The following is a 26,410-nucleotide window of genomic DNA, read 5'->3' as shown; positions in this document are numbered from 1 at the left end:
ATTTATGATCAACACTGACAAGAACAACATGAATCACTGAGCGGTTTCAGAGTCACATATTGCTGTTTAGATAATAACGTTCATGTTGTTTTACTGTTAATAGAGATACATGATGTGAGAAATACATGTCACACATTAATGGAAACCACAATTTATATAATAAAGATGACGAAGAGACAACAGACAACAATATACAACAATATAAACTTCATATATGATAATAGTGAAGAAAATTCCAACTACTCCCTTCCATTAAGGATACACTGATTAATGAACTCTGTTTATTACGTTTTATTTATTAACAACAGTTTGACCCTTAAACTACTGTCCTCTTGAATAAACTGGCAGTTTGTTTACAACCTGTATGAGCGTCTGACAGCTGTAACACGTCCTCACACATAAACAAATCGAAGCTCATGAGCATCAGCTGATCTCCTCTACAGTTAAGATTTAGTCAAGTTTAGACGACTGAAAGTACTTGGTGATGATTTGGGAGAGATGATGGTGATATAGATAAACAGGATGTAACAACGATATAAAAGCATCCTGCTACTTTCACTTTTGGTTGTGAGATGGTCACAAGAGGTCAAGAAAATGTAAAAATAGGTGATTTTACACTAAATGTTTGAATAAATGATTTTCATCTTCTGTAGTAGCGTCAAAAGAAACAATGGCCAAAACGAAGAATGAAAAGAACATAATTTTCCTTTAACGAGGATAAAATCTGCCGTTTCTTTTCTTTTTTGGAAGAAACTGAAGAGAAAACTTGACATTCCCACCTGGGAGGTGACTCGTTCCTCTGAACTTCAGAACATGAACAAACAAGGATTAAGAGCCTTCTTCCTTCAGGGCTTCTCCACAGCAGCTGATAAGAGAGTTTACACACACACACACACACATCCCAGCTGTTCTCCCTGTGAGTTTCAGGATTTGAACCGGCGACCTTCCAGTCACTGACTGGCCTCTCTCTCAGGGGCCTTCAGGCGTTTTTCAGCTGCTGACACGTTCGCTCTGAGTGCGGCGGCTTGTTAGAGCGGATCGCAGCCTCGACACTCCGCGCTAAACATGGAATAATGAGAATCCTACGGGTATTAATTATGGCTGAGAGGAGGCAGAATCCACACGCACACACACACACACACACACACACACACACATATATATATATATATATATATATATATATATATATATATTATATATATATATATATATACACACGAGCTCTTTGCTGTGTTGCTGTGCTACAAGTTAAAAATGAGGACAGTAAGAGCAGGTCTGATACACACAAAGAAAAATATCTGACCGAGCACATGTTCATACACGTGAACACACACACACACACCTGCCTGTCACTCACACACACACTTTCCTCTACGATGCTGAGCTCACATTAGAAATATAATAAACACACATATATATATTTCTGACCTTTTAACCCCTTATTATAACCCGGCTGCTAGCTATGTTAGTTATGTGTAGAATTCTGGATATAATTTGATAAAGCGATCTCTGAGGGGTGTTATGACCAGCTGACTATATGATCGCCGTTCAGTCACCTGCCCAAACTATAACGCCCCTCGGCCACAAGCATAACACATATATGATATAGCTATAATGGTTATAACATCAGACCTTTATTCTTTAGCAGCTGGATCCACTTTAAGTGGATTCTTATTCTATGTCTCGACTATGTTTTGTTTTTAGTCTTTCATTCTCTTTTTATCGCCTTATTTCATTCTGAACAGCTCTTTAGTCGACTTGCGTTGTTTTTAAATGTGTTGACCGACTATAACCAGTTCATGTCAAACCTCTGACCTTAACCAGGACCTCAGAAATGATGTTTTGCCTCATTAGGACTGAGCTTTGGTCCCCATGAGGACGACTGGTCCTGACAAGGCACGTGTGTGCGTGTGTGTGTGTGTGTGTGTGTGTTCAGTAATAGAGGGTTGGAGTCAGTTTGCTGACTGCTGTACTGCTGCTTTTCTTAAATCAATGAAAGACTGTTAGCCTGTTTTTCCTCACACACACACACACACGCACACACACACACACACACACACACGCACACACACACACACACACACACACCTTCTGCTGTAACCTTATTATGTTTTAGTTTGACGACTCTATTTAACAGGAATCTTATTTACATCTTTTAATGACCGGTGGGACAGAAACAGAGGTTGAGCATATTTTCTCATCCATCTTAATTGAAAATTGTTTTTTTTTTTTTGGGGGGGGGGGGGGGGGGGGGGGGGGGGTTTCCCAGCAGCCCGCTGATGCACATTCAGAGCAGCCGCAGTCAGGTTAAAGAAAAAAAAACAAAGCTGAAATTTTCACATTTTGTACATGACTTCCTGTCTTTCTGAATCTTATAAATTCCACACAACTCTGGAAATAAGCAGCTTCTACTATGTATAAAAAGTCAGATATGGAGGTCAAATCTACAGATCTTACTGAAAATAATACTTTGACTGTATTGTATGGATGGATATGTCTGTTTTGAGGATTTCCCATTAAAGGATAGTTTCACATTTTTTAAAAAACTGCCTTTAAACAACATTCAGATGCTGAAATGGATGTTGAAACATGTTTTTCTTGCTGTTCATCCCTTCATAATGTGTTTACAGTATAAGTGATGGAAGACAGTCTTGTTCTGAGCAAAGATGTATTTTATATTTTTGTATCTTTAAAGTAATATGATGTTCCAGCTGTCTGAATTTGTCAAATAAAGTGAATATCTTCCACAGTTACTGTGTTTTTAGTAAAAAAAAAAAGTCACTCTGTATCAGATAGTGTGAGGATCCTAAAAAAAAACATTAAAAAGTCAGTAACTTTGAAAGATATTGACATGATTTGACTAATTTGGACAACTGAAGCTTCATATCATATATATTTCTGCACAGGAGGAGGACTGTGGACATTGTAAGGTCATCATGAAGGGATCTTCTAACGGTCAGTATGAACAGGAGGAATGATTACAGCAAGAAAAACATGTTTCACTGTTCATTTGGGCTCCTGACTGTTGATTTAAGACAGATAAAAAACTTTGAACTCGTCCTTTAAAGCCAATATGAGAAGAATTTCAACATCGGTGCCAGTGTAGTATCAAAGAAGGAAACACCTGATTAATTTGAAAGATGCTACACACACATAGCAGCTTTATGCAACACAGATTGTGTAAACAAGTTGTGACCGAACAGTTTATGCAGCTGCTGTCACATCTGGAATGAAAACCTGCACATTATTGATGTTTAGAGTTTGTCGTGACTGATTCCACATCTCGTAGAACAAAAACGGTAAACTGTCTCGAGGCCTTTGCTGTTTCCTGCCTCTTCTTCAGCGGTGAGAGCGAGGACGTTCTCTGTTTTCTAACTCTATGATGACTCACCTGGTTGATGGCGGGGACCCCTTCTGTTCCTACGCAGGGAGCCAGAGTGAGGACGGGCAGCTCCTGGCCCTCCACCCTGCGAGACTCCAGACAGTTCTGCCTCTGTCTGATCACCCCGGACTGAGAGTCAGAGTCATCTGGGACCCTGACGGAAAAACAAACACAGAATTCATTCAGTTAAAGGCTCCGTATGACTGCAGATACATAACGTGTGTCTCAAATCTCAAATAAAATCAAGAAACTGCACGGCCGGACACCATTAGAGGTAAGTGAGAAGATAATTAGAGTGAACTGACCCTTTAATCTCCAACACTAACAGCTTCACTGAGAGGAGACAGAGGGAACCAATCATCTCCACTCATTAACTACATCTAGATATCACAGTTCATTTGATTCATCAGCGTTTAAAAAAATATGACGTGCTGCACCTTTAACAAACCCACTGAAGGCCACGATTCTCTAAACTCATTAATTCAAAAAGTTTCCTCCCAATCTTCTTCTTCTTCTTCTTCTTCTTTGATAAACTTTCTCAGTCTTTTCTCGTTACATTCTCGGCCGCGTTATAAACTCGGGCTTAAGCCCTGTAGCATTAATTTAATCTGCTATCTCTCTCTGTTTTAATAACCCGTTAAAGGTTATTCTGCGTTTTAAGGGTCAGGTCTGTCTTCCCCTGAGAGCAAGACTGTTAATTCCATTCTGAGGGATTAACACCAGCCTCCAGTGGGTAAATGGGTATTTAAATGTGAGTGTGTGTGTGTGTGTGTGTGTGTGTGTGTGTGTGAGAGAGAGAGAGGAAGAGGAAGCATTTAAATGAGTAGTGCTTATGTGTGTTGAAGGTGTTTGACATGTTTGTGTGTGTGGAAGTTATGTTATGAATGAGGTGACAGAAGACATGAAGATGACCTGATGTATTTGCTTCTGTTTGACCTTTTAGTCCTTAATAATGACAAAAATTACATTTTTTTTTACATCTTTCAGACTCCATGGACCCAGTTCATAACCTCGTCTTTCTGTTAAAAGCTTTTATTATTATATTATTATATTATTATACAGCTGTCTGAATAATAACCTCCAAACACAGAGAATTTTTTATTTCAGCATTTTTTTAAAAATATTTTTTTTTTAAAAATAATCTTAAAATGCCTCCAGTCAGAAATAAAGCAAGTTTTGTGGCCATTCATAAAATTTCTCACACACACACTTACTTGAGCTCTGGGTAAACGTTGTCCAGGTACCACTTGAAGGATTTGCACTTGAGCTTCTTGCGGAGTTCCACTCTGCCTCCGATGCTGGTGACAAACACACACAAACATACACAAACACACACAAACAAACACACACAAACACACACAAACACACACAAACACACACACAAACACACACAAACACACACGCAGGCAGATAAAGAGAATCAATCAGAGTCAGTCATAAAATAACCAAAGACGTAACAACATTGATAACAGATAATGGGAAAGACAAACACAGTCAGGACAAATAATGTCAGTATGTGATGTGGAAAGTCAGGTGAGACCTTACAGCTGTGTTTAAATGTCAGCGTTTACCTGTTTGTGACAGATACACACTGACATTTACACACAGCTGTATGGCGTTTAATGTCTGCAGCAACATTGTGGGGACAATAGAGATTTCTCTACCAGCAGACATTTTTATACTCAAGCATCCTTTTAATATATCCAGTGATATTTGGCCAACTGTGTTGCTTCCTGAAACATCCTACATCCCATCTGCAAATCTCTGATTGGCTCGGCTGAGTTTCCGATCAAGGGAAACGAGCTCAAAACCAGACAGAAAAACACTGTTTCACATTCAGTTGTGTGTGTTCTTACTCTCCGTAAGATTTTCCTCTTGCTGCAGGACGAGCGGAGTAGTAGAACAAGCGGAAATCGTCCATCCACACCTCAGCCGTCCGACGTGTGTTCCTGCCACCACACACACACACGCACGCACGCACGCACACACACACACACACACACACAGAATTAGAAGCATGGATACTTCACATCCTACTTCTATTTTCCTGACATATTAGCTCTTTCAGACATTCACCCCTTTACATTGTAGCACCTTCATCACTTTTACATAAAAGCAGCAATCTTACTAGAACCTGTAACATTTTCATATCACTTTCAACAAGTTTGAATTAAATGTCTTCAGATGAACGTAACAGGAAGAGAAATGAGTGTCTTGTTTCGTCTTCTAACACAACTGTGACTCGTGGTGCAACTGGAGTGGAAGAAGTTAAAAAACCTTCTTACAACCGTAATAATCAGAGCAGACGACATCCTCTATATGTTTTCAGTTTTCATTCATGTATCTTGTTGTTTTCATTCAACCGTATCTGAGGATTTCCATCATGCAGGTGTGAATGTTTTTGACAGAACGCAGAGTTTTGGGTCAGAGGTGTAATTCATTAATCACATAGACTCCACACAGTGTGAGTGCAAACATCACAAATAACAACATCCGTTTGGTACAGAACGATATATTCAACACTGTGAGCCGTACAGTAGACGACGGCGTCCTCTCCTCCGTCAGGAGCTGGTTTCTGACTCCGCTGATATTTTTACTCGCAGGGAGACGGACGGAGGAGAAGCAGCAGAAACGAGGAGGGAAGAAAACGTAAAAAAAAATAGAGACCAGCAGGCTGCCAGTGGTCACCTGCTGCCTTTAAACACCGACTCTCCTGTCTGTGAATAATGTGTGCTGCAAAAACATATCAATCTATTAGGGCCGTGCCTGAATACAAATACGTTATTCAGCAAAGTACAAATAGTGTTTTTTTTACAAATATTTGTTTGTTTTTGGGGAAGAAAAAAAACATGTGAAATACCAGCACACAGGTTGGTTACATCACTATCTCAGTGTCTCTCCTCTGCTCCGCTGTTACGTCTATCAGCAGGTCTCAGTGAGGGGAGTCACATCCACCTGCTACATGATGCACATTTCCTAATTTGGACATCAGTCCTGGAGTTGGGGGTGTTCACCAGAGATAAAGCTGAACTACTGACACAAATGAAGGGAACACTTCATGAACACTTACTGTAACACTTTAATTTTCTAAAATTAAAAGCGTAATAAAAAGAAAAACAGCATTTTTAAAACTCTTTTCACTTTGAATTCGAATACAAATAATTTTGCTGCCTCAACAAATACAGATACAAATACAAATACTGAGCTCTCTGCACATCCCTAGTATCTATCTATCTATCTATCTATCTATCTATCTATCCATCCATCTATCTATCTAAGTAATCAGGTAGTGTTCTCATGATCTTGATTCTGCCTGCATTGTTTTCATATTTCAATATGTAAATTACACAAACTACTCGCTCCTGCTATATTGTTATTTTTCACCTTGTTGCACAACATGTTTTATTCTACACCGGAGCCAACTCTCTCTCACAGCCGTGTGCCGCCATCTGTTTGGTGACATCTTCATAAATTGCAAGATTTATTTAAGCAAATTTCAAACGAGTAAATGTGCTCGAGCAGAGCTGACCCACCACGGCGGTGATATTTAGCGACTCGTTTACTTCCTGCGTGATGGACAGAGGTCATTCGTTTTTTACATACTATACCAGCTCGTACCTGCAGCTTTTTTTGGCAGACTCGTTTAGGAGTTCAGTGACCCTTCATCCTGTTGAGCTTTGAGATGAATTCAGCTCGTGTTTGCAGCTCAGTGTGCATCAGATTGCATGTTTATATCAGGTCTAAATTCTCATTCAGCTCATTTCTGTTCGATGCACTTTATTCACCCATACTGCACGAAGAGTGGAGCACATTTCCCTCTATCTCTCACCCCCATTTACTCTTTTTTCTCTCTCTGTCTCTCTGTAGTAATTAGCTATTAGCTGAGTTTCTCTAAGCTGTGAACTATCTCATTGAAATGACAGAAACCCTCAATTACAGACATTACACACACTGACTGTGGCAGTTTAATGAAAGGGGAAGAGAGAGAGAGAGAGAGAGGATGTATGCTGCTCGTAGGCGTATAAAGATAAGATAAGGCACTTTATTGTCATTGTACTGCTGCGCCAGACAACAACACAACCAGATTACGATGGCACTCCCTGATATTAAAACCATATTAAAACAATTAAAAAAGAAAATCTATCCGGTGTGCAGATAAAACAATTAGCAGCAACAGAAGATGCAGTCTCAGTGATGTGTGTGTGTGTTTGTGTGTGTGTGTGTGTGTGTTGTGGTGGGTGGGGGGTGGAGGAAGTGTCAGGCCATGTTCAACAATTTGACAGCGTTGGGGAAGAAGCTGTTTTTCAGTGTTGTGGTGCGTGCGTTGTTCTGTGTCGCCTGCCAGAGGGGAGCAGTTTGAGGAGGAGGAGGAGGCGGCGGGCAGAGTGGGTGGGCGGGTCGGGTCACAGATGATGATGATGATGGAGGCTCTGATAGATGTCCTCGACTGCAGCCAGCTGTCTCCCAGTGATGTTTTGAGCCATCTTGATGACCCTCTGCAGAGCTTTCTGATCCTTCCCGGTGCAGCTGGCACCACACTGTGATGCAGTATTTATGATACTCTCTGCTGGTCACGAGTAAAAGTTCACGAGAAGCTTCTGCGAGCAGTTTGGCTTTCCGAAAAAAACACATGTGAAGTGCTGTTTCACATGTGATAACTCACATGTGTTTTAACATGTGATGCATTCAAGGGCACATGTGGTTTTTGGAAGTTTCACATGTGATGCATTCAAGGGCACATGTGGTTTTCGGACGTTTCACATGTGAAACTTAGGTTCACATGTGAAATCAAAACATCACATGTGAAAAGTTTCAGACTGAATTTCACATGTGATACGCTCAGGGCACATGTGATTTTAGGATGTTTCACGTGTGAAACTTAGGTTCATATGTGAAATGTTTCACTTCACGTGTGACACTATCCTTTTCACGTGTAAAGTTTGCATTCACATGTGAAGCTAAAAACATGTTGTCTTTTTTCACATGTGAATTTTAAGATACACATGTGATTTCCAAATGTGAAATTCTGAAGTTCACATGTGAAATCAAAACATCACATGTGAAATCAAAACATCACATGTGAAATGTTTCGGTTCACATGTGAAATGTTTCAGTTCACATGTGAAAGACTGAATTTCACATGAGCTTTTATCGTAAGGGTAGATTCCTCAGAAAATAGAGGCGTTGTCGTGCCTTCCTGGTGATAGCGGAGGTTTGTATGGCCCAGGACACGTAAATACATGTCACACACACACACACAGGCTTATAATTAAAAACTCACTCATTGCACACACACACACACACACACAAGGTCACAGCAGCAGGCATCAGTGAGAGAGGAAACAGCATAATCTTTGTAATCGAATTATTAAGCAGCTTTTTTTGTGTGTGTGTTATTTAGCATATTCATAACCCAGACTGCCAGCGCCAGAGTCTCCAGCTAATTAACCGATGGAGCGACACGCGAGCAGTTTTTGGGAGACGTTGTGATAACAAATAAAAGTCATCGTCTTCCGCCACAGAACAGATGTTGCCTCGGTAACGACCAACAGGGAGCGAAATGATCAACTAAACAGACGAGCTAGAAAAAAAAAACACAACAGTGTTAGTGCGGATCATCTGGTTGACATATAACAATAAGTTTATATGAGCCGTTTGGCGGGAGGCTTTGCTCCCGAGTGCCGTTCAGCAGCGGGAGCGCTCGTTTTAGGAAGTGAAGCCTTTAACCCGGCAGCTTTAGTGCCTTGCTCACATGCTGAGGTTTATGAATTACTGATCTGTTAAAGGAACAAACCCGCCAGATAAATATCATCAGTCTGTGACGTTATGAGGATCCTAGGGAGTTATTCTGTGATGAAGTGCTGCAATTTAGTTTTTCGGAGGAACCCTGCTCTCCTTGTCTATTTCAATTAGTCATTTACAACGTTTCCCACAATGCCTTTCAACACTTGATATCAGCCTTCCTGTGGATATACAAAAAGGACAATTTAAAAAAAAAACATTATGTGTCTCATATGAGTGCAAATTTAACAAAAGAAACAAGCGCTGTGTCGTAATTCCGTACTAATTTCTGTTTTTCATTCCTTTCTATATAAACTGCACCATAAAGTAATGTTGACACTCGATAATCTGGACAGGACCAACTTCCTTATTGTATCCTTGATTAATCTATTTATACGAGATCAACATTCAGCCTGAGTACATTAGTCCTGTTAATGGATTATTGGACTGCCTGTAAACATCTTTCTGTTTGAACTGTTTGAAAGGGGGCAGAGAACAGAATACAGCTTGTGCTAATAGGATAATATTGTACTCACAGCGCAAAAGGCTTCCAGGCAGCTGTAAATCCACTTTAATAATGATGTGAGCGGCGCTCGGTGGCTGCGACACACACGGCTCAGAGTGCAAACACTGCACGTCTGTTTCCTTCTGTGTTTATTATCAGTCAGTCAGGCAGCGAATCAGTCAGCATGAACGTTAGTGTGATTATTAGTTAGGAGGTAGGATACTGTGTAACTACACACACACACACACAAAAAGGATTTTTAGGAATTTACAGACAAGTCAGACATGTAATTATTTAATTTGGTACAAATGTTAATCAGTCAGGTGTTCAGTCAGGCAGCAGTATTATGGGTAATAGTGGGAACCATGTGATAAGTGACGACAGATAGACTATTATTAGTCTATAAGAAGCCCCCAAAATCCCACAAGAAAACACATTTTTGCACACAATAATCCTCTTACAAAACAGAAATGGACAATGGAAAACTGTTTGATGTGCTAATTTATGCTGCAGTTTGAGCAGCACAGGTGATGAAGAGGAAGAAGAAGGTTACAGTTGAAGAAGGTGGCGGATAGACGGACGAGGACGGCGAGGACTGGAGCTGGAGAGTCTTCAGAGTGGATACTGGATATTTTTTTATGGTCATGTGACTGTGGCTGTCCTACTTACAGTCATAACGATGTATAAAATAACATTAATGACAATGATGGGCAGCAAGTGGATCACAAGGCAGATAATCAGAATCCTTAAACTCAACACACTGATTTTATCTCCAGACTGATCCAGACTGGAACGGTCCAACTTGGTCTGATCCTGATCAGTTGTGACTCTTTAATCAAAACTCTAATTAGTTCAAAAGTCTCTGTGCCGTAAGTTGACAGATTTATTTTTTGCTTATTAAGACTGACTCTGATATCAGTTTGAGATGCCGGAGAGCTGCTTTATAAAACGTAACATGAGGAAGTCTGAGGTGAAGTTTGTTGAGAAACTTACTTGATGTAGGTGTTGGCGTTGCCTTCGGGGAAGACGTACGGGTGTTTCTTCCTGAAGACATGACCCACTCTGCTGCAGGGTAGGATCTCCAGACTGCCGCCACACTGCCACACCCGGAAGGAGATCTCTGCAACACACACACACACACACACACACACACACACACACACACACACACACACACACACACACACACAGACATGATGACGCATATTCATAGATGAAGCTGTTTGTCTATTACAGCGTCACATTTCATTACATCCCGTTCCTGTAATTTGGCTCAATCACAAAGAATAATTTTCTACGCCTACATATTCTGTTTAGGTTTGTTGGGAGATTAATCTCAGGGATTTATCAAGAGATATGTTGCCTTGTAATGACCACAGCAAGCACTCCAGTGTGTATCTGAGCTACATAATAAACAGCAGCAGTGAAATCTGATCACTGCTGAAATCATTTCAGTCGGGGTGAAAGTTCACCTGAAACCATGATGACTTTCATGCAGCAGGTATAATAATGTTTCTGTTTACTGCGGCTGCAGTCGTAACGCCTCAGAGTCAGATAAAAACACGCATTAAACACCCAACATTCAATGTGTGCACAACAACATTTGTATATATATATTTTTATATATTTTACTAAGACGTCTCATCTCGTCTTGTCTTGAATCTGCTGACAATAAAGTTGTTCTTTCTTTTCAATATATGGTTGATTTTCTTACTCAATAATTACAAGAATCAGAAGAAGGATTTGACAACAAAGTGGAATCAAAACCAGATATAATTGACAACTGCTTTTTAAGCAAAAAGCCAAACATTCTCTGGTTTCAGCTTCTTAAAAGTGACGATTCTGTGCATCTTTGTCATCTATGATAACTAACTTACCTTAATATCTTTATGTTTTGGACTGATGGTTGGATAAAACAAAGAATACCTAAATTCTTTGTATCCAATACCAAATTATAACAGCATTAATCTGCACATTATATAAGATATAAGATATAGTTGCTTGTCTAAACTGTCTGTGAGTAGTTCTGCTGATGTGGCAACTTTCCTTAAGGTGAAGTGAATTCATCTTTCTAAAAATGAACTCTGTAAATATATCAGTTATTTTATCAGTTTCTGTGTGTGTGTGTGTGTGTGTGTGTGTCTGTGTGTGTGTGTGTGTGTGTGTGTGTGTGTGTGTAAGCAGGCTTGTTGTTTATTTTTCATTCTTGTCTCCTTGTTAGTTTTTTTTTTTTTTATCCTGTGCATCACGGCTAAGTGGGCCAAACCTCGCTGAATATTTGATGACCTGCTGACGCGGACTCTGATTTTGTTTGTTTGATTTAGTGTGTGTGTGTGTGTGTGTGTGTGTGTGTGTGTGTGTGTGTGTGTGTTCATATGACCTGTTTACACTGTGCTCGTTCTCTGATGTGAGCACGGCAACACACATAAGACACAACTAGCTTCACTTTAGTTCACATTGTTGTGTGTGTGTGTGTGTGTGTGTGTGTGTGTGTGTGTGTGTGTGTGTGTGTGTGTGTGTAAGTGCCATTAAATTCACATAGCTGATGTCTGTGAGCTCAGAGAAGACAAAGAATGAAGAGTTTCCACAAAGAAACGAGCCGCTGAGAACTTAAGAAAGTTTTATAGTGACTGCGAGCGAGCGAGAGAGAGAGAGAGAGAGAAAGAGAGAGAGAGAGAGAGAGAGAGAGAGCTGTAAGAGAGAGAGAGGAGAGAGAGAGGAGAGAGAGAGGAGAGAGAGAGAGCTATAAGAGAGAGAGAGCGATGGAAGTGAAAATGAGAGCGTGGACTGGGTTTGATGAGGAAGAGGAGAGATGGAAGTAAAGATGAAACACCAGAGAGTACAAAGGAGAACGAGAAGTCAGTGAGATACTGAGATACTGACACAGAGCCTGTGAGACTGACAGAAACATGACAGAGAGCAAATGAGTGTGTGTGTGTGTGTGTGTGTGTGTGTGTGTGTGTGATGGAAGATGGAAGAAACAGTCTTTCATTGATTTGAGAAAAGCAGCAGTACAGCAATCAGCAAACTGACTCCAACCCTCTATTACTGAACACACACACACACATATATTTGCTATTGCACACACACACACACACACACACACACACACACACACACACGGTTGAGATGACTGGAGGCAGGTAGCAGCAGGAGAGCCAGATGTTGCTGCTGGATGGATGTCAGACTGTTCAGACTTTTGCTGCTGAAAGAAAAGTTCACCTTCGTTCAGCTGATATTAAAGGACCTTCGTATTCCTGTTAATCATTTCTCCCCTTTTTCTGATTTACACAGCTGTTCATGTTCTTATACTGCAATAGAACATCTAAAAAAACACCCCTGTCTCCTATAAAATGCATTTATATGCTACTCATTTGCAAATACATTTCACCTGGATCATGTTCAAGTGTTTATCCTGCTCAGAATCACAGGGAGGAGGTTCTGGTGGATCACTGACAGGCTGACAAAGCATAAAACTTTGACATCAGATGATTCTACGTCCCACGTTTTTGCTGTGGTTAAATATTCAATAAGTCAGGACGTTCTCGTGACTTATGATTAAGATGTTGACTATTAACGGTGATGTGACTGGTTCATATCTGACCAGAGGACTTTGTTGCATCTCTCCCTCATTTCCTGTTATCTGTCTACTATCTCGATCTAATAAAGGCGCAAAATGACCCCAAAATTATTTGAAAATAAATTAAAAAGCACAAGGTAAGATGTGTTACAGCAAAACCATCATCCAGTGCTTTGTTTTACCATATCATAATTAATATAAACATTTCCTGTCATGTTGATGAATACAACAGTAACATGATGTTTCCAGATTTGTTGCATGAATTGAAATCTCAGGAGACAATCAGACTGGAACAATAATTCACTGCTTCCAGCGACTCAAATCTGAATATTTTCTTCTCACAAATTGAAAATCTTTGTATGTTGGACAGTCGGCTGGTTGCTTCAGTGTTACAGATGTACGCAGCAGCTCATAAATTGAATTAATGAAATAAAAATATGATCAAAAAAAACTTTCTGATAAATCATCCACCGATTATACAATTAATGAAGAGGATAACTGAAAGATTCATCTACAATGAATGAATCATTATTCGCAGCCCTGCTGAGAACATAATCTATAAATCAGCAAAATATTCTATTCTGTAAGTGAATATTTCATAACATGACATTGTTTTTGAAATACTACAGCAGCAGATGCAGTCCTCAACGGACAAACTGAGCATGTTACTACATACTAATCATATCAAACACTGCCTCCCACCTTACAGCTTTATATACTCTCCTAAACAACATTTATATGTCATCACTGTTTAGTTGCAGGTTGTAAACTTGTTCAAAGCAGTTTGACATGAGAAGAAACCAGAACTCCGTCACACTGTTGGTTTCTTGTACTTATGTTTTTTTATTATTATGGGATTTCTTTCATCTTTCATCTGGTAAGTTTCCTCCAAAACTGAATAAACTGACCGTCTTCATAATTTCTTGGTCCTATGAACTTATCACTGAGACTCGATGGTGAGCAAGAATCTGTTTGAAGTTTCTAACTAGTGTAAAACCTGAAAATATATAAATATATAAATATATATATATCAAAGGAGCCTCTAGGAGTCAGCTTCAGGTCCAGTACGGAGAGAAGAAACCAACCGAGACTTTATTTACACGTCTATATGGACACATCAGACTTGACTTTATACTCGTTAATACAAAGTATTGACTCTGAGGTGACGTGTTTATATTTTTCTCTACTAAATATGTGTCAGTAAAGCAGCAGTATTACACCAGTAACTTGTTTTTTACCGCCTCTCTCTCTCTCTGGCAGGATGATGATGATGATAATGAAAACATACTTTCAAGAGTTGCAGAAGCCAAAAAAACCCGATAAATTACAGCTCTCCATATGTTCACGGCTTTGGATTTTGGCTCAGAAAACAGTTTGCATCACTATGAATGCAACAACAACAAATTAAATGCAACTCTGCTGTAATCCTCCCACATCTGCAGAGTGAGACTGGTCTTTTATATTTTTGAGGAAACTTAAAGGAGAGAAGAGAGAAAGGTAGAGTAGAAGGAGAGAGAGCTGAAAAATAACTGATGTTTTTATACAAATGTCCATCTTAATATCTAGAGAAGACTAAACCCTGGTGGTTAAAGTTGGCACTTATAACAATGGTGGATGGAAACATGCAGTCATTTGCATTTTCTTTTTACAATTTTTAGGAAATTTCTGGAATTTTCTGCACGACTCACCGAAGTTCTCCCCGCCCCAGATGTCCATGGCGGTGTCGTATTTGCCGAGGTGATTGAACCAGGACCTGTCAATCACAAAGAGCCCGCCCGCGATGATGGGAGTCCTGCCAGAGAGAGAGAGACGGTGAAAAAGAGAAGAGACAGAGCATGTGTTGTATTGTATATAAAGTCTAATCTTGTGCTGCCAGATTTAAGTCTCATCATCAGGCTCACAGGTCTGAAGAAGATCCTGATGATGATGATGATGATGAGACCTTTAGAAATCATCAGGGAACCATTTGATTGGCTGTGTGTTTAAAGAAAACAACATCTCCTGATTAGCAGTTATCATTTTATTAATCTCATCTCATCTAATCTAATCCACAAGTAAAGATACTCTACTACTACTATTTCTTCTTCTTCTTTAGATGCTTTATGTATTCTCTAAAATAGAAATGAGCCTGTTGGTTTGCAGCCACACACACACACACACACACACACACACACACAGGCTGAATCATGATCTGAAGGCCAGCATGCATCATCTAATACCCTCTGTTGATTAATGATTATACTGCTGCACAGCCTGTAAATAGCATCCTGTGTGTGTGACAGTGAGTCTGAATGTATTATATGTATTGTATGCGCCACATATAATGCATACGTCCTTGTGTGTCCACAGGAATGTACATATGTGTGTGTGTGTGTGTGTAAAAGTATGTGCTTGTGTTACTGTAGTGTGTCTGTGTGTGTGTGTGTGGACCGTATATGTGACTGTTGTGCTGGTTTGGTGTGTGTGTGTGTGTACTTGTATTAATGGGAGCAAACTGAGGAAATTAAACAGCATGAAATAACTTGGCAAATAAATGAAATGAGACAAAGCTGCGGTGTGTGTGTGTGTGTGTGTGTGTGTGTGTGTGCACTTGTTCTTATATCTTTGTGAGGACCCAGTTTCAAACCTACACAGTGAGGACGTTTTGTCTGCTTCCTGTTTAATCAACACTTGGTTTTAGGTAATGGTGACATGATTTTACCATTCTGGAAAGTTATCACAGTCAGACATTTTCTCCTTCTCCTTGACGATCATGTGATAAACAGCAGATTCACATAGTTCATGTAACAAAGTTTTTAACCACGAAGTTGAGCTTGCACATATTTGACTGACCTATTCAGTGTGTCATGGTGGGATGACATCACTTTTCATTTCGGCCTTGTCTATTTTTGCTGGAGCCTCTGCATCAAGACCCTGCCAGGTCCACTCAGTGGTCTCATTGCAATAAAAGGAGAAGCTACATCTTTTAGCATAGTGCTAACTTTGGTCTGAACAGGCTTTAGCAGCACTGGAAGGTATTTTTGAGGTATTTGTAATGTAATTGGGTATTTTAAGTTTATTCTACTTAATACTTCTACTCCACTACATGTTTTTGACAGTGATAGTTACTAGTTATGTGTAGTAATACTTGTGCATTATGTCAATGAGGGTCCTCACAAGTATAGTGTATAGATGTGTGTGTAAGTCTCAGACAGACACAGTGACTCAGTCCAGCCTCCGCAGGTTGACAGAAGCAGCACAGTGACATCCAGATAGAGACAGACCATCATAATAAACAAGCTGAACTCCATGTCTCTACTCGTATCTCCATAACACACACACACACACACACACACACACACACACCAACACCACTTGTTCATCTGTGAGAGTTTAACACTCTGCCTCCTCCTAAAAAAAACAAGTCAGACAGTCACAAGTTGGCACAGGAATAAATCTGTGTTTCTGCCACCAAGCTCTGACTTATGAAGAAGGCACGGAGCCAAAGTTTATTATTTATAACTGTGTGTGTGTGTGTGTGTGTTTGTGTGTGTGTGTGTGTGTGTGTGTATGTGTGTGTGTTTGGGTCTGTGGCTCCTCTCCCTCCCCTTTGTTTGTTTGTTCATCTCTCCGAAGCAAATGCTCTGTCAGGCATCGATGATCCGCTTTTGTGTAAACTTGCAGTGAATGACGTGTGTGACCTCGGCCCAGCAGGGGGCGCTGCGGCGACGCCAGGTCAGAGGAGGGTGAGACATTTTGTTATTGATTTGATGTTGCAGGAAGGAATCTGCGTCATTTTAGCAGTGGGATGTTAATACAGAGCTGTATAATTAACCAACACAGCCACAGATAATGTGATCTTGTATATATGGTATTTATTATCTTTCAAGCTTTAGTCTTCTTTTTCAGGATTTGCTGCAACAGTCTGAGATGTAAATAATGTGGATCTTATATCTTTAAAGAGTTATATAAGGTTTTCTGGATTGTAAACATATTCTATGTATTGTGAGTGTATGTTTTATTATGACATGACTAATAGTGGGGTTCAAACTGGGACCCACATCATGCAGATGATGCACAATAATGGATTTTAATAAAGGTGGCGGTAATGCACCTAATATGCTGGTTGCCAACCGACGTTATAAACTAAGAAGAAGTTTTTTTTTTCCAAACAGAGTGGTACATCCTGTCAGCCGAGGTGTTTCCTATCTGTGCAGCTGAACACAGCAGCACCGAGACCATCAGGGTGAAACAGTCCGTCGACGGAAGCGCAGTCAGGCGGCGGAGGAGAAAAGATGTACCATGTATTGAAACATCACTAACTTTAGACATATTAGGAGTTTGTTAACAGTTGAAGCCTCTGAGACATATTTGAATACTTTTTTCTTATTTTCATTACTGTGGATCATGTCGGTCTCAGACAAACAAGACTGTCTTAAAACCAATTAGGTCACTTCATAAATAAGCCCTGAAAGTCCTGAACAGGAAATCATGACAGTATCATTATTGTTGATATACATGTTAATTATAAAACGTTAAGCTTTGACGACTCAATGTCCGTTCAGTGCATTAGATAATCCATAATGCTGCTCGTCCACCATTGTTGCAGAGCTTTGTTCAGCTCCGCTCCGAGCAAATGAGCTTCAAGGTCTGATTCGAGGGGAGGACGCGGCGTCGCTGAACGAGACTCTGCTTTTTCTTTTAAAGCCATTAAAGAAAGAAATAAGCTCCTTGTCAATCTGAAAACCTGCACAGATTTACATATTTTTTCTCGTGAAGTCAAAAAATGGATTTTAAGTAACCGTCTTGTCAGCATTAAGTTGACATTTTGATGACCTGTTTTAATAACTTTGGATATATATATGTGTGTAATATTTTGATATCTGTATTCTGCTTTGTATTTATTCCTATGAAGTGTGTGTGTGTGTGTGTGTGTGTGTGTGTGTGTGTGTGTGTTTCTGTTCACCTGCTCAGAGACTACAGATGGAAATTAGCTTGTAACTAAATCTGCTACGAAGCATCTTTTCTCATTGTTTGAGATGAATGTATTTTGTAAATGGTCCCTGATATAAATACATTAAATAATAAACTAAATTGGTAAATCAACTACTTCCTGACTGACGCTGACAGTAACGTATGTTCATATGATGCTTCACACCAAACTCTCCAAACACACACAGTTGATAAACTCAATGAGCGACTAAAAATGATAAAATGGTGGTTTTTGTTTTAGATTCTTCTTTGTTACTAGAAGAATCTACAGACAGATAACAGCTTGTGTGCACGACATGAAAAATAAATCATCGTTCAGGACTTTTGGGGCTCGATAAGAAGCTGAAAGGTAGAAGCAAAATAAATTGTTCAAAGATGAGGATGACAGTCCAGAAGCTCAAGAACGATGAAAACAACTGAAAGAAGAAAAAGGATAAAAAAATGTTGCAGCTTTTGTTTTGTTTTTTATACAGAAGTATTGTTCTTGTTACAAACAAAATCTGAAGGTAGATGTTTATTATAAGATATTACTGTATCTTATAACAAAACTTTGTAAAAGTTTATGTGAGTAAATTCTGTGTTTTTATCTCTGATGAAAGTCCTGCTTTATTGGTCAATAAATAACATTACAACAAAGATTCCTTTAAATATTAAAATGAACTTTTGAAACACTTCTTGTAGTATTTATCTCATCTGAATATTTACATTTTATGCAGAGAAATACATTGAGGATATTTGCAGATAGATCCTGCTGTCAACTGGAATTGTTTTCAAAGTATAAAAGTTTAAACTAAATGATATAAATAAATACACAGTATATATATATGAAAGGATATTTTCACATATTCTGAAACACTACAGTCTAAGTGGTAGTCTAGACAAAATATATTTCTCCTCCCTATGGATACTGCAACATCAGCTACACACTCACACACACACACACACACACACACACACACACACACAGACACACACACACACACACACACACACACACACACACACACACAGACACACACACACAGACACACACACACACACACACAGACACAGAGAGACACACACACACACACACACACAGACACAGAGAGACACACACACACACACACACACACACACAGACACACACACACAGACACACACACACACACACACAGACACAGAGAGACACACACACACACACACACACAGACACAGAGAGACACACACACACACACACACACAGACATTTAGTTGCAATTAAAACTCTCAACTCAAGCTTGAAAATGGAAAGTGAGGATCAGGGTTAAACGCCCACATCAAACTTTTTGCTGGCAAGTTTTTTTTTGTATTTATATATGAAACTTTCAGAACAAAGAGAAAACTTCTGTGTACAGTAAATATCTGGTGAAGGTGAAAGTTTACACGCCAGAAACCAGCTTGAACTTTAAGATTCTGAATGAAAAATAGCATTTCTGTTAATCTCCATATGTTTCCTCACATGTTTCTCCTTTTCTCTCTTCTCCACCTCTCTGTCCTCTCCTATGTGTTTTTGTTGCTGTCTGCACCTTGCACACACTCTCTACTGTACATATGTGTGTCTACGTGTGTTATACTGTATGTGTTTGCGTGCGTCAGCGTGTTACTTGATAGGCTGGGTCGGGTCAGTCCGGCGAGCTCTCTGCTCTGGCGACAGCTGCTCCCACTTAAAGTGGAGACTCCAATCAAACCCTGAGAGATAAAAAGAGATACAAGATACATACTATATACATTATACCGCATATATAGAGAGAATATCGTACATTACCAAGGCTTCACTAAATTAAGATTAGATGCTCCCAAAACAACGATTTATCGAGTAAAATTGCAACATCTCAACTTTATGACTTCATCAGGTAATATTCAGCGTGTGACCAGGATGCTTCATATATAGACGTCACCTGATTTGACCCCACACACTGAAAATCACTGGGTTAAAATTCTACTCAGTTTGGGTCAATATAGCATCAATACGACTGCTGAGGTTAACTTTATCAATCTGTTATTTTGACCCAGTGTTACACACAAGCTTTAACTAAAACCTGTCACAAATTTATTGTTTCTTGTACAAAACTATGTGAATATGACATCTGAAAGATAACAAACCGTGACGTGTTTGCTGAAGAGAGTAGATTATAACCTGCTTGTCTTGAGTGTCTTTCTTGGTAATATTAACTTGTATTGTGTTGCTGCTTTATTGACTTAAACTGGGTAAAAATTTAACTCAGTGATTTTTAGTGTGCAGGTCAATCAATGACATCAATTACATTAACATATGAGCCACACATCATGCTGTTTGGCATTCTTGAAATAGTCCGTAGCATAGTAGATAGTCTGTCTTTTGCATTTGTATTCAATATTTTTGTCAATAAAGCATCAGTTTCTATGTATGTGTGTGTACATGTGTGTGTGTTGGCTTGTGTAGGTGTGTGTGTTTGCTGATATGGCAGTCCAGCAGGCCAAGGAGTTGCTGCCACAGCATTTCCATCCTCCATTTATGTGTGTGGGTGTGTGTCTGTACACATCAACATGCGAGAGTCTGTTTGTATGTCTCGATGTGTGTGTGTGTGTGTGTGTGTGTGTGTGTGTGTGTGTGTGTGTGTGTGTGAGAGAGAGAGAGAGAGAGAAAAGGCCGAGGACAGGGCTATTATCAGCATTGATTGGTGGATTGCTGTTACCAACAGAAGTAGATTGGACTAAGACAGGCTAATGGAAAGAGAGAGAGGGACTATGAAGCTCTTAGAAGAGATTGGCTTTAGAGAAAGTGAGGGATGACGGAGGGAGACGAGTGGCGAACATGGTTGTGTATTGTTCTGATGTTTTTATCAGGACGTCTGACTTCAGCTCATCTGTAACTGCAGAAATGTGTCGAACAAAAAGGGAAAAACCCCGCCTTAGATTCTCTGTTCTATTGTCGATGCTCGGTGCATTACAACATCCTTCCTTCTCCGCTTTCACTGCAATTAGTGATTTCCTGGTTTCAGGTTTCCCATACTGCATTTCAGTCACACATGCTCTGATGTACGAGACATCTGATAGCAGCCATCAGTCTCGGATATGATGGAGGAGTCTGGACTGGCTGATATCCAACATGTGTGAGGAGTTATTTATGGCATCCAGGGGTTTGTAAGTAAAAGTCTCCTGGTTGAATCATCAGCACAATAGATGAACGAATACAATCATAAAAAGTCAAAAGTACAAGTCTGCAAACATGAAAACAGGGGAACAGTGAACTTGACAAGACAAAGGGTAGTTTGATAAGAAACATCCAATCACTGCTTGAAATTCTGTTGGGTGCTCAGCTGATGACGAACTGAACATAATAAAATGTTCTGCCTTTTAAGTCAATTCATTTTTGTATTCTGAATCCAATTTTGGATGAATTCTGCAACTATGGTACCATGTTTCATTCAATGTTTCATTCCTAACTATTCAGAATTAATGGTTTAAGCAATGACAGCTAAGGCTCGTAGGTGCTGTAGTATCTTCAGCCCTCCACCACACCAATATAACTGATGTCCATAATATAAACCTATAGTATCATTAAATAATGCAGGAGACAACAGTGTCTCTATGTTGAGGGACTTTGTGAATATTATTAAAGGAAAACTTTAAAGCAGGGAAAAATATTTCCAGAAACAATGAATGTGAGCAAAGTTTACAGCTGAGTTTCAAAACATCAGCAGTGGCTTTCGGGTGGTACATTTTACAAATATTTCTAATATCCGCCTGATATAAGATTGTATTTGACGGAAAAAAATCCTCATAATACCACTGAGATCCAACATGATGCCAATAAACACCTTTAGGGTCTTCACAAGAAACTAATATCTAAAAGGTGTTAAGACCTTGTCAAAACCTGTATATTACAGTTTCCTGACACTGAGAACAGGTTCATGAACTCATCATGAAGGGGCTTCTTCATAAAGCGGGAACCCTCTGGGGTTACTCCCTGTCATCAAATGATGCCCCGAAGGCGCCTCAGAGCCATTTTTATTTCAGAGTGTCGACGGAGGAAAGTGTTTTCTTACCTCCACGGAGATCAGCAGAGGCCGCCACGTAGGCAAATGTGTCCATGTTGATGATGTCGATGACGGGGCTGACCACACGGGTCGGGTCCTGGGTACACACGAAAACACAGACACACGTTCATGTTGGGTTAGGGCTGTAAAGCAAATAAAAAAAGAAAAGGACAACATCCTGGAAAGAGAAATAAAGGAGGAGATTTTAAAAAAAAGAGAAAATGACGTGAGGGTGAACGTGTGGGTAGATCATCAAATTCCTCTGCAATAAATGAGATTTTCAGTCCAGTGTGTGTGCACGTGTGTGTGAAAGAGACTGTATATTCCAAGGTCGTTATATTACACCACATTAAAAGGAGTTTCAGTCATTCAGCACCAATCATGCACACGGCACATTTAGTGAGGTGAGAGTGACCTCTACCTCTGTTCACTTCCATTCAATTCCATTTTATTCACTTTAATGCCATTAATGTCCGACTGTTAAGTCATATGAAAATAAGACGTACTGAAAACTCCTTCCAAATGAAAGGAGGATTCACCATGAATGAGCAGAAAAAATGAATAATACAGTGGATATAGAGATTTAATGCACATAAAAATTTACATTGACATGTTTCAACTGAATGTCACGGCCACAGAGCATGAAAACCAGCTGCAAACCTGTATTTAATATGCTTGTAAAACATGAAATAATGTTGCAGAACAACTCCAAAGTATTTTATAAATGTGACTGATAAAGACCGAAACGTGACACAGATGGATCTTGTGGACATTAGGAGTTACTTACAAAAGGAACCTGCATGATCACTATAGCTGGAGGTTTAGTTTAGGCTAACATAGTGTAATGTAACATTTTTAAGTCAAATATCTCAGCACCTGGGAAATAAATCAATTAGTTAAGAGTTGGGAATATAAGATTGCATGAGGTACTGTTATATTCTCTCTTATCAGTCTAAAGTTTGATGTGCTACTGTGTTCCTGTTGGTGATATTCAGCTAACATTTTCTGGGTTACTCCTCTTTGCAGATGATGCACTGTTCTCATGCAACAAACAAGTTGTTAGCTGCTCTTCAGTTTATGTCATGTGACCTTCAGTGTTGCAAGTGATTACTCTAGAACAATAGAAACATTTTGAATGACTCAACGAAAACTCCCCTGCAAATTACCATTTTACATGTCTGCTTCTGTACTGGTTAAACAGGTTGATTTGTGGGGTTTAATGGTGTTGGTAGGTGTAGTTTTAAACTTTGGACAGAGGACTGGCTAGCTGTTTCCCCCTGCCTCCTGACATCTGCAAACTTAACGCACATACATGAGATTCATCTCATTTTACTCTTAGAAAGACATTTAATTCTTATATTATAGCAAAACATGTGAGTATGAATTTAATTCCTCTGCATAAATGACTATTTACAAGACTGAACTCCAACAGTGAGTCCAGGTTTAAGAGGACAAAGTGTTAAGTGGCAAACTTTTTAAATGAGTGGATAAGAGCACTTTTAAGTAGCTTTAAAAATGATGCTAAATTTCTGTGGCTGGTGGATATGACACATATGCAGTACCGTTGTTTCCTAACGCTAAACTAAAGTTCACATATTTATCATGACTTACACATGAGACAAATGAACACAATAACAATGTTCTATTATTTGTTGCTAGTATATCACTCACTCCTGTTTAATCATCCATAAGGTTATAAGACTCTTATGGATTTAGTTTAGTAATTCCACCTTAAACCTCAAACTGAGTCCTAAACCCTTTTAAAAGTGAGAACTGGCAAAATGTCTGCACTTGATTTTCTTCATATTACTACCTTGATGGCACCATCGGCTCTTTCCAAGGATAAAAGTACAACACACACACACACACACACACATAAGCATGCCAGACTTGGACTCCCCGTTAAATCATGGAGTGTCCCTCTATTAGTTTGGTCAAACGGCTGGATGCGTCTTCAGCCAGTGATATTACAGAGCAGGTGGAGCGGTTCTGGACCATTAGCTGCAGGGTCAGTGCAAGGGGACGCCAGGCTGCATCCCTCCACAGAGCTCCAGCCACATTACAAAGCACTGCGTCTGCTTTAATAGCTGTTAGGGTAATGACACTGTGCAGCACTCAGGGTGAAGCATTCGCGACATTACTGTTGTAATTGGATGAGCGTTATTTTCAAATCGCTCGGGAGCTGTTTCTTAATTTCAGCCATTTCCTCTTTTTTTTTCCACCTGATTTGAACATTTGGAATGAGACCATCTGATGACCCAGCTGAGAGGAAACTGACCCCGAACATCCTGTATCATCATCATCATCCTTCATGAATCTGTCCTGCATCAGAGCTGGATTACTACTACTCATATTTGTTCCTGAATATTCTGCAGTACGATAACAATAGAAGATTATACAACACAATCTTTTCAGATTAAACATAACACTGCTGTCTTGATTGCTGTTTTGTAAAGACACTGATCAAACACTGCTGCTAACATATAAAAACTGAACCCACCATCCTAATAAAAGAAAATCACAACTTTCACTGCACTTTTGCACCTTTTTATCTTCTGAATATCTTTTTTTTTAAAGCTTAGAAAGGCAGCGTCGGTGTTTATTGTAGTTTTGGCTCATGTTTGGCTCACACCTCCTGGGCTAACCTCTATTAGTCTGTTTTCTTTTTCAACTCTTTTGGCACTATTTTTTCTCTTTGTTCAGCCCTGCTGGCTTTGCTACTCAGGCTAAATATCCCTACTGTATCAGTGTTAAAACAAGAAACATATCATTTACTTAGAAAACCAAGACAAGAGTCATCACATACTGGACGTACACCAGAAATCACTCACCATTCATCCCATTATTAGCTATTTACTAGGGCTGTAGTCTGCTGGTCGACTGGTCGATTAGTTGGTCGATATGCTCTCGTCCGACTAAATTCTCATTGGTCGAATAATCTCCGTGTTATTTTCATAAGGAGAAAAGTGCTACATCAACAGCTTTCCAGGATTAATCCATTATTTCCTGCGGCGGGGGGACAGACTAACAAATTACCTGTGAAAACAGTTCAAAGTTGGTAAAACAACGGGGGTGTTTTGAAAACACCCCCGTTGTTTTACCAACTTTGAACTCACCCAACCTAACGGAGACCGCTGGGTCTAACTGTACTCAACGTTTACCGAGAGTTTACTGAATCAGTGTTTCTCCTATAATTATTACAAGAATAAAATACCTTTAATGCCAAAAATAACACCAAATATCCATTCATTCGGAAATCAATAGTGTTTGTGAGTCTCTGTGCAGCGCTGTTCCATTACATTGGTAGCGTAACTCCGTTAAGGAATACGGCATTGCATAGTATGTTTGCGTAGCGAGTGGGAAAGAGTGAGCGGCGGGAAAGTGACAGTGGATGCTAGCGGGGCAGTGGAAAAGGTTAGTAGTAAGTTGTCAGTCTGGCAGTAAATGTACAGTACAGACTACAGTGTGTTGGTTAATAAATGCTAAGAAGTCATGTCTGTTGTTTACCCAAATGCTGGAAAAGTGAAGGGAGTTAGCTCCAAAGTTAGCAACAATGGGTTAGCATAACCTGACGACGCAAGACAGAGAAATAGAGACGCACCCCCCAACCCCTAACTAATCGATTAGTTGACGATTATGTACGATTTCAGTCGACCAAGATTTTCTTTGGTTGACTACAGCCCTACTATTTACTGTGTTTGCTTTTTAATCTTCTCCGATTCTTCAGTTATGGCTAAATTATCCCACAATGCAACATAAACAAAGTATGTCAACCAGTATGTTACCATCATTTTTGATGATATGACATCAAAAGTAGACTTATTCATGTACAGAAACAATCATCAGTAGAGAAAAGCAAAAACAGCATAAGAAAGCTGTAGATTTTTTTTTTTACTTTGAATCACCTCTCTGACAATAAAATAAACAAGGTAGTTATCTGCCATGAATGATGAAACAACGGTTGGTTTGTTAACAAGTCTATAGCCACAGAAATGCTGTCAAAGCCTGTCAGGAATACTCTGCTGCTAGTCTGATAGTAGCTCCAAATATGGACAGAAAAAAGTATAAAGTTTTAATGAATAATATGAGAAAACACACGCGGCTGTGAAAGCAAGTGGAACTGAAGCTGCTAACCTGGAAGTCGGGCT

General features: G+C 39.6%; 1 protein-coding gene across 3 annotated transcripts in view; it reads right to left on the bottom strand.

Annotated features, from left to right (window-relative positions):
- Nucleotides 1–26,410, bottom strand: part of galnt14 (UDP-N-acetyl-alpha-D-galactosamine:polypeptide N-acetylgalactosaminyltransferase 14 (GalNAc-T14)) — a 203,702-nt gene that overhangs the window by 14,647 nt on the left and 162,645 nt on the right. For all 3 annotated transcript variants that reach the window (XM_067573198.1, XM_067573199.1, XM_067573196.1), the window contains 7 exons: nt 22,272–22,359; nt 19,848–19,932; nt 14,940–15,043; nt 10,665–10,791; nt 5,242–5,334; nt 4,600–4,683; nt 3,395–3,539 (listed from right to left, as the gene is read on the bottom strand). In XM_067573198.1, the coding sequence (XP_067429299.1) occupies nt 3,395–3,539; nt 4,600–4,683; nt 5,242–5,334; nt 10,665–10,791; nt 14,940–15,043; nt 19,848–19,932; nt 22,272–22,359 (726 nt within the window). The remainder of the gene's footprint in view (nt 1–3,394; nt 3,540–4,599; nt 4,684–5,241; nt 5,335–10,664; nt 10,792–14,939; nt 15,044–19,847; nt 19,933–22,271; nt 22,360–26,410) is intronic.

This window comes from Thunnus thynnus, chromosome 18, assembly GCF_963924715.1.
Source record: "Thunnus thynnus chromosome 18, fThuThy2.1, whole genome shotgun sequence".
Taxonomy (NCBI): Eukaryota; Metazoa; Chordata; class Actinopteri; order Scombriformes; family Scombridae; genus Thunnus; species Thunnus thynnus.
Note: the sequence above shows the minus strand (reverse complement) of the source record. Positions and strands in the feature narration are given on the sequence as shown.